Source organism: Palaemon carinicauda, chromosome 28, assembly GCF_036898095.1.
Source record: "Palaemon carinicauda isolate YSFRI2023 chromosome 28, ASM3689809v2, whole genome shotgun sequence".
Taxonomy (NCBI): Eukaryota; Metazoa; Arthropoda; class Malacostraca; order Decapoda; family Palaemonidae; genus Palaemon; species Palaemon carinicauda.
The window spans coordinates 59,633,556-59,643,555 of NC_090752.1; the positions used below are offsets into that span (position 1 = coordinate 59,633,556).

Sequence of the window (10,000 nt, forward strand, 5' to 3'; positions counted from 1 at the left end):
AGATACTCCCATGCGAAACCAATGGCTCCATCTGTTGAGCGAGCAGCCAAACATTCAGAGCGGTAATGCTTACGGGTATATAGGATGGAATTCGATTGTAAATTTTGCGACATATTTGTTCATAATTTGCATTACTGTGTCAGTATATTTTACTCATATATTCATGATATTCTTAAATTTTAGGTAACTAAATTGCAAATTGTGTTTCTCAGTCTATTTTTCAGAAATTCAATAGCTATTATGATTTAGTTAATTTTCTTGCAAATTTAAGTATTGTACAGTATATTACAACCATTTTTAAATGTTCTATACAATACCACATTCGAATGAATTAAAACATACTGTATATCTGATTTGTTAAACTTAGCCACAAATGCTTATGTGTAGGCATACATTTAATTACAGTTTGTAGGCCACTGTAAGATGGAGAGATATTAGGTGTATAAAAACACAATTGTATTTTATTTTTTATTGAAATGGAAAAGCATGATGCACTCATGTATAGTTTAGTATTATAAACTAATAAATGTATAAATGTACAATCAGAAGGATCAAAATAACACAAAATTGTATCACACACAAAAATAATCAAAAGTGGGATGGAGATAGAAATAAGGTAGCATACAAGCTAACAAAAAATGAAAAACAAAAGAGATTTACTGTGGATGCCTTGCCTTAATCTTACATCCAATATCAGTGGGGCTTACTCATTAGCAGCACATACTGCAGGTATTATACTGTTTGGACTCACCGTTCTTTGTCCTTAGGGAACCTGTGAAATACCAAATGAGGATCGGTTTCTTTTTGTTTGTGGCACACAACACACTTGTGTGACTTCTTTACTGTCGGCGCCATGATTTCGTTTGAGTCAACTGTCAAATTCTGAATATAAACAAACAGACGACAAACGATGTATACCTACATCGCCATCTGAAATCGGAGCAACCAACTATTGTGTTCACTTTGGAGTTGCCAACTAGCGTATTAACATTCTATTTTGAGCCTTCCTATCTTCCTTCAGTATATAGCGTTTGACCTACACCTAGAGTTATTGCCTATTTGCTCTTGCTAACTGCGCATGCGTGGGTCCAGTAGAATTTCGGTCTAAAGTGGACACACTTGGATTTGCTACTTTTTACTTTACTTTGATGGCTGCTTTTCCGGTCCCATACAGCAGGAGAACCCTACTCTCTACACAGTGGAGGTCCTGTAAAGTCTACAGGACCTCCACTGTCGTTTTACCTTGATCGTTCAGAGTAATTTAACATTTCAGATCACGTATTGTTCATTTACTGTTAAATCATCGCTCAGAAGACTCATGAAATAAGAGTCTTCTTCAGCTTCCTCTTGAAAGCCTTAATGTCTAGAGTTCTCTTACCATCTGGGCATTTTTATAACCTCACAACGAATAATTTTATAAACTCTCGTCCATTAGTAGCTCCAAATAGGCGAACGCAAGGTTTATAAACCTTGGATGAACATACAGAAAAATCCAACGACAAAAGGAAAAGACGGAAGACAAAAGGCAAAACCCAAGGATAGAACAATAACACCCGAAGACGAAATTGAACAAAAAAAAAAAAAAGAACAAATGCAAAATAAGATAAAGACAAAATTAAAATATAAAAAATCCAAGCATAAAAGTGCGTTGTCTCTTAAAAGCATTTATATTCTGGGTCGACTTACAAACACTCACAAAAACTCCCCAACGCACCAAGATTTAAATTCTTAAACCTATTTTCCCTTTTTTATAGTTTATATATGATATATCTGTTTTGACGTTGTTGATAATTTATATATGACATATCTGTTTTGACGTTGTTACTGTTTTTAGAATGATTTATTGTTAATTTGTTCTCATCATTTATCGATTTCCTTATTTCCTTTTCTCACTGGGCTATTTTTCCCTATTGGAGCCCTTGGGCTTGTAGCATCTTGCTTTCCCAACTAGGGTTATAGCTTGGCTAGTAATAATAATAATAATAATAATAATAATAATGATAATAATGACAATAATATATTAATACTTGAGTATGCAACATTTTATATCGATATGTTATGAGCTGTTTTTTTTTTTTAATAAACTTCCTTACAGAAATGTAATTTAATCTTCATTATAGAAATCTTAATAAAATCAATCTGTACCATGGTCTTCCACTGTCTTGGGGTAGAGTTCTCTTGCTTGAGGGTACACTTGGGCACACTGTTCTATCTAGTTTCTCATCCTCTTGTTTTGTTGAAGTTTTTATTGTTTATATAGGAATGATCTATTTTAATGTTGTTACTATTCTTAAAATATCTTATTTTTCCTTGTTTCATTTTCTCACTGGGCTATTTTCCCTGTTGGGGTCCCTGGGCTTATGGCATCCTGCTTTTCCAACTAGGGTTGTAGCTTAGCATTTAATAATAATAGCAATAATAATAATAATCCAATCTTATTTACACACACAATTACAACCCCACCGAAGGCAACCTATGTCTAACACTCTTAAAACCTTCCGCAGATATCCCACTTCTTGATGAGGCATCCAGGAGAAGTAGTCCTTCTAGATTTCCAACACTTCCACGGACTGAGTGCCAATGACCACGCCGCTCTCATCGCCCTTCTCAAAAAGACCTTTTCCGACCTCCTGTGCCCTTTCATTCAACAGTTGAAGCATCTGACGCTCTCCTACCTCGCGCGGTACAAATATCAGGTGGGTAGGCCTAGACCTCGGCCTGGGATTTCGCTAGATACTAGGTGTTGGTACGTAACTACTACTGCTACTAGTAGTGCTACTACTACTGCTACTACTACTACTATTATCATTATTAGTATTAGCTAAGCTACAACCCTGGTTGGAAAAGCAAGATGCTATAAGCCCAAGGGCTCCAGTAGCTTGAGGGTACACTCGGGCACACTATTCTATTTCATTTCTCTTCCTCTTGTTTTGTTAAAGTTGTTATAGTTTATTTAGGAAATATTTGTTTCAATGTTGTTACTGTTCTTAATATATTTGATTTTTCCCTGTTTCCTTTCCTCGTTTGACTATTTTCCTTGTTGGGGCCCCTGAGCTTATAGCATCCTGCTTTTCCAACTAAGGTTGTAACTTAGCAAGTAATAATAATAATAATAATAATAATAATAATAATAATAATAATAATAATAATAATAAAAGATAATAATAATAATAATAACAGGGAAAATAGCACAGCGAGGAAAGGAAATAAGGAAATAAATAAACGATATAAAAAATATTTAACAATTAAAATGAAATATTTTAAAAACAGTAGCAACATCAAACAGATATTTCATATGCAAACTATAAAGACTTATGTCAGCCTGTTCAACATAAAAAACATTTGCTGCAAGTTTGAACTTTTGAAGTTCCAACCAGTGAACTGCCTGGTTTGGTAGATCATTCCACAACTTGGTCGCAGCTGGAATAAAACTTCTAGAATACTGCATTAACGGTAATAGCAAGTTTCGGTTTAATTACCTCCGCCAACGAAGCTGGAAGGATGATATGTTTTACCCCCCTGTTTGTGTGTGTGTTAGTTTGTGAACAGCTTCCTGGCCACAATTTTAATCGTAGAGTAATGAAACTTGCAGGGATTAACTCTTATGTAAAAAGCTAGAAGTGCTTAAATTTTGGAAGGTCAAAGGTCAAGGTGAAAGGTCAAGTTCACGGTCAAGGAAAATGTCTAATTCACATAATCACCCACAAGTTGGGACATCGTTGTCACAGAGACTTCAAACTTGGTTCATAATTGAGTGTATAAAAATCCACGTTAATTAATACATGTTAAGGTCACAGGTCAAGGTCACGTTTAAGGAAAATGTTCAATTCACTTAATCAGCCATAAGTTTGGACATCATTGTCACAGAGACTTCAAACTTGGTTCACATTTGAGGGTTTGAAAATCCACGCCAATTAATACATGTTAAGATCAAAGGTCAAGGTCAAGGTCGAGCAAAAGGTTGAGAAATAAGCTGCCTAGGCGGAGGTCTGCTCCCTACTGAGTGCCCTTCTAGTTCAACCTGTCTTTTATCTATTCCAAGTTTAAGACTTCAAACTTGGTTCATATTTGACTGTATGAAAATCCTCGCCATATGAAGGTCCAAAGTTTAGGTTGAGCAAAAGGTTGAGAAATAAGCTGCCTGGGCGGAGGTCTGCGCTTTACTGAGTGCCCTTCTAGTTCAACCTGTCTTTTATCTATTCCAGGTTTAAGACTTCAAACTTGGTTCATATTTGACTGTATGAAAATCCACGCCATATGAAGGTCCAAAGTTTAGGTTGAGCAAAAGGTTGAGAAATAAGCTGCCTGGGCGGAGGTCTGCGCTCTACTGAGTGCCCTTCTAGTTCAACCTGTTTCTTTATTCCAGGTACTGGTGTTCTACAGACACGACCAGTCGATGCAAGCCGTGTCCTGGCTCTGGTCCAGCGCCTCAATCCCCAATCCTTGGCCGGACACAACATCGGTGACCAAAATGATCTCCTTTTTGGAGAAGCATTTGAAGAAGAGAGATCCTCAGACGTTCTTCGTTACTCAGTGAGTTAAATCTCTCTCTCTCTCTCTCTCTCTCTCAGATGGCAAAGATGGGAATAATATGGGGGGAGTTTATTTTGAAAGATTCAAGGATTTCTATGCTGATCTCAGGTGTAAATTATAGAGAGAGAGAGAGAGAGAGAGAGAGAGAGAGAGAGAGAGAGAGAGAGAGAGAGAGAGTGTGTGTGTGTTATTTGTTTATAGTTATTCGAAATAAAAAAAAAAAAAAACGAAATAAACCAACTTTTCTTCGATCCTCCACAGGTGCATCTTGACTCCCTCCGGAAGATATCTCCTGAGGCACTTCACGGGGATGCTGGAGAAGAAGATGGCAGGGCCCTGCAACAGCGCAGTGGGCGCCTGGGTGGCCCACCAACCCCAGGGGCCCCAAGGACCAAATATCGTCATGACGGACTTCGTGGAATTCGACGACTGGGCGATCCCAAGGGCCGTCATTAAGAGAAATACGTCGCCGGTGCTGCCACCTACACCTTTGCAGAGATACTAAGATTATCTCTTTTGTTTTCCTTTTTTTATTACTTTTTTGTACAATTGGGAGGTTTTATGTAGCTTAAATGGCATCGTAACAACAATGGGCACATGTATTTCGTATACACATATATCTTTCGCGATTAATTTTTTCTAGTGTGTCGTTAATATGGTTTTTTTTTATAGTCAAAAAAGGTCAATTGAGATCCGTTGTTCATTTTTTTATGTGTTGGTTCTTGAGAAGAATAAATTTAACAACGACATAAAACAAGAATTGAAATACATTAAAAAACTTTTAGTTTATAAAATTGATAAACTAAACGAATGAGATTTTTTTGAAAAGATTTTGAGTATACACTCAATACTGAAGAGGACTAAATCAAAATATTTCCTATCTTTAAATCATCTTTTCTATGTTCATGATTTGCTTGATGCTGAAAATTAATTTAGAAGGAAAGAAGTCTTCTAAATGTGATAAACAATCTTGTCTTGCTTTATAATCAAACGAAAATCTGAATCAAGAAAAGTAGAAGTGTAGTCTTAGAGAGACCAACCAAATCTTAGTGTATCTTTTGTGCAGGTAAAGAATTTGGGGGCAGTGGGGCTGCCCCTCTTCAATGTGGCGCTCTATAAACTTGAAGTGCACCTCCTGGACAGGCCAAGAAAGGAGGAGGGGGGATTTGGAGGGCATAGCTTAAAAGTGGAGCATCACAACCCTGAATTGTACCACTAACTTGGGCAAAATTTGAAATTTCACAGAGCGGGGCGTTTGGCCTAGACCGATGCCTCTAGAATGGTTAGAACTTTAATTCCTTGAGAGAAACTTGGTTTGGATTGATGTAATTTTGGTTATATAAAATGCCTGGAAGTCCATCCAGGTCCCAAATGCCTCCAAATCCCTGCAGTTACACTATGGAGTACAATTTGGGAGTTTGGGCAAAAAAATTAAAGAAAGGTAGAGAGAACTGAGGTATTTAAGATAGGTTTATGTACATCAAATTCAGCAAAAAGCCGAAGAAACTCTACAAAGACTTTAAAAAACGCCTACAGTGCACCACATAAGGTGAAACGTACCTGGGAGATGAAGAATGATTTTATATATATTCATCTCGGAAATCAATATATTTCGTAATGTCTTCTTTTACACGAAAACTTCATTTTGAACATTTTCTCCTGACTTGTTCACCGGTTGCAAAGTATTCGAAGCACTTGTTTGAAAATGAAGCACTTGGTTGATGACAAGCTGCTCTCTCTCTCTCTCTCTCTCTCTCTCTCTCTCTCTCTCTCTCTCTCTCTCTCTCTCTCTCTCTCTCGATCAACAAAGGATAGAGTTGTCGCTCAGAATGTTTTACTTGAGGCAGTCCATTATAGTTCAAATTCATACAGGGCCAAAATAAACAATACAGTTTTCATATGACTGCTTGAGAGTTCGACAGTCTCTGTTTGATAGATCTGTGTTTGACAGTTTAACGTCTGATAGTTCTTTCTGACAGCTCTGCCTCTGTGTATGATAGCTCTGTTTGAAAGTTTTATGTCTGATAGCTCTCTTTGATAGCTCTGCCTCTGTGTATTATAGCTCTGTTTGACAGTTTAACTTTTGATAGCTCACTCTGACAGCTCTGCCTCTGTGTATGATAGCTTTGTTTGAAAGTTTTACGTCTGATAGCTCTCTTTGACAGCTCTGCCTGTGTATGATAGCTTCGTGTTTGACAGTTTTACGTCTGATAGCTCTCTCTCTCTCTCTCTCTCTCTCTCTCTCTCTCTCTCTCTCTCTCTCTCTCTCTCTCTCTCTCTGCCTCTGTGTATGATAGCTCTGTGCTTGACAGTTTTACGTCTGATAGCTCTCTTTGACAGCTGTGCCTCTGTGTATGATAGTTCTGTTTGAAAGTTTTACGTCTGATAGCTCTCTTTGACAGCTCTGCCTCTGTGTATGATAGCTCTGTGTTTGACAGTTTAACGTCTGATTGCTCTTTTTGACAGCTCTGCCTTTGTGTATGATAGCTCTGTGTTTGACAGTCTAATGTCTGATTGCTCTTTTTGACAGCTCTGCCTCTGTGTATGATAGCTCTGTGTTTGACAGTTTAACGTCTGATTGCTCTTTTTGACAGCTCTGCCTCTGTGTATGATAGCTCTGTGTTTGACAGTTTAACGTCTGATTGCTATTTTTGACAGCTCTGCCTCTGTGTATGATAGCTCTGTGTTTGACAGTCTAACGTCTGATTGCTCTTTTTGACAGCTCTGCCTGTGTGTATGATAGCTCTGTGTTTGACAGTTTTACGTCTGATAGCTCTCTCTCTCTCTCTCTCTCTCTCTCTCTCTCTCTCTCTCTCTCTCTGTATGATAGCTCTGTGTTTGACAGTTTTACGTCTGATAGCTCTCTTTGACAGCTCTGCCTCTGTGTATGATAGCTCTGTGTTTGACAGTTTTACGTCTGATAGCTCTCTCTCTCTCTCTCTCTCTCTCTCTCTCTCTCTCTCTCTCTCTCTGTATGATAGCTCTGTGCTTGACAGTTTTACGTCTGATAGCTCTTTTTGACAGCTCTGCCTCTGTGTATGATAGTTCTGTTTGAAAGTTTTACGTCTGGTAGCTCTCTCTGACAGCTCTGCCTGTGTGTATGATAGCTCTGTGTTTGACAGTTTAACGTCTGATTGCTCTTTTTGACAGCTCTGCCTCTGTGTATGATAGCTCTGTGTTTGACAGTCTAACGTCTGATTACTCTTTTTGACAGCTCTGCCTGTGTATGATAGCTCTGTGTTTGACAGTATAACGTCCGATTGCTCTTTTTGACAGCTCTGCCTCTGTGTATGATAGCTCTGTGTTTGACAGTTTTACGTCTGATAGCCCCCCCCCCCTCTCTCTCTCTCTCTCTCTCTGTATGATAGCTCTGTGCTTGACAGTTTTACGTCTGATAGCTCTCTTTGACAGCTCTGCCTCTGTGTATGATAGCTCTGTGTTTGACAGTCTAACGTCTGATTGCTCTCTTTGACAGCTCTGCCTCTGTGTATGATAGCTCTGTGTTTGACAGTCTAACGTCTGATTGCTCTCTTTGACAGCTCTGCCTCTGTGTATGATAGCTCTGTGCTTGACAGTTTTACGTCTGATAGCTCTCTTTGACAGCTCTGCCTCTGTGTATGATAGCTCTGTGTTTGACAGTTTTACGTCTGATAGCCCTCTCTCTCTCTCTCTCTCTCTCTCTCTCTCTCTCTCTCTCTCTCTCTCTCTCTCTGTATGATAGCTCTGTGCTTGACAGTTTTACGTCTGATAGCTCTTTTTGACAGCTCTGCCTCTGTGTATGATAGTTCTGTTTGAAAGTTTTACGTCTGATAGCTCTCTCTGACAGCTCTGCCTCTGTGTATGATAGCTCTGTGATTGACAGTTTAACGTCTGATTGCTCTTTTTGACAGCTCTGCCTCTGTGTATGATAGCTCCGTGTTTGACAGTTTAACGTCTGATTGCTCTTTTTGACAGCTCTGCCTCTATGTATGATAGCTCTGTGCTAGACAGCTCTGCCACTGCGTTTGATAGCTTTGTGTTTGCCATGAAAATACATCAGTGTGATAAGATAGAGTAAGAAGAAGATCCCATCACAGCCAATACTCTCGTCTTGATACTCGTTCACCATCGTGTGTTCTACGCCACACCTCGCTGGATCCTCGTAGAAAACTTTTGACATTTCCACTTTATCTGCCAGATCCTCATGATTTGCAAATGATAACTCTCTCTCTCTCTCTCTCTCTCTCTCTCTCTCTCTCTCTCTCTCTCTCTCTCTCTCTCTCTCTCTCTCACACACACACACAATCTTTGAATTACTCTTCTTTTGGAGTCTTCAAGTATGGCCTAATAGCTGACTATTCTCGCATCATTTTATCTCACTTGCACATCAGCGAGGTTTTGCAAGAGAATCTAAGGATTTTGAAGATCATTTAAGGATTTTGAAGACTATTTAAGCACCTTACAAGCTAATTTGATGATTATAAAGATAAAGCGTTGACTGTGATATATTTTGAACATAGGCGCAAAAGAGCGCAATTGCTAGAGGAAATCACACACCACTGAGTTGTATATAAAAGCAATTTTTATCACGTATGAATACACTGTTAAAAAATTTGCCGTTAAAAAATGGTAAAAATCCTGGAATAAATGTTGCCAGACATTTGCCGTTTTACAAAAGGGTATGTTGACGTTAAGGAGTGATATTACGGTCACCAACCCGTAAAAGATGATAACAAAGTAGGGCAAAATTAAGGTCGCCTGTATTTTACTGAAATACGGCTGAGAGCAGTATATTTTTGCTGAAATTTCCTATTAAGATTACGGTTTATTTAACATTGTACCTATACAAATAATGTTATAGATTATAAATTATAAATGTTATATATTATAAATTTGCTGTAAAAAAAATTGTAAAAATCTTGCATTAAATGTTGTCAGGCATTTACCGTTTTAAAAAGGATATATTCAAGTAAAAGGATGATATTACGGTCACCAACCCATAAAAGATGATAACAAAGTAGGGCAAAATTAAGGTCGCCTGCATTTTACTGAAATACAGCTGAGAATAATATATTTGCACGATTAAGATTAAGGGTTCTTTTTAACAGTGTATGTTTCATACAGACTGGGTGCAATCAAGATCAATATAAGAATTTCATAAACATGTGTATAAATATTTTTTTTTGTATTTGATCTAGGTATTCAGTAGAAATGGAGAGAAAATATAAAGATGTTTTTACTATTGACCAATCCATGTCATGTACTTAAAACTGCTGTGTGTTTTGCAGTGGCGAAGAAACTTTAGAAATAGTTGCAACTATAGTCAATTCTTTTTAGTGAGGCAGATTTGCACTGACTCGCGGCGGTGCCCTTTTAGCTTGGAAAAGTTTCCTGATCTCTGATTGGTTGGACAAGATCATTCTAACCAATCAGAGAGCAGGAAACTTTCCCGAGCTAAAAGGGCACCACTGCAAGTCAGTGTAAATGC

General features: G+C 38.1%; 1 protein-coding gene across 1 annotated transcript in view; it reads left to right on the forward strand.

The window, feature by feature from the left end:
• The window catches only part of LOC137622063 (uncharacterized), a 75,056-nt gene extending 68,281 nt beyond the window's left edge, over positions 1-6,775 (forward strand). The window contains 3 exon segments of the mRNA XM_068352539.1: positions 2,505-2,696; positions 4,367-4,533; positions 4,795-6,775. Of these exon segments, the coding sequence (XP_068208640.1) occupies positions 2,505-2,696; positions 4,367-4,533; positions 4,795-5,038 (603 nt within the window). The 3' untranslated portion in view covers positions 5,039-6,775.
• Positions 6,776-10,000: the final 3,225 nt, after the last annotated feature.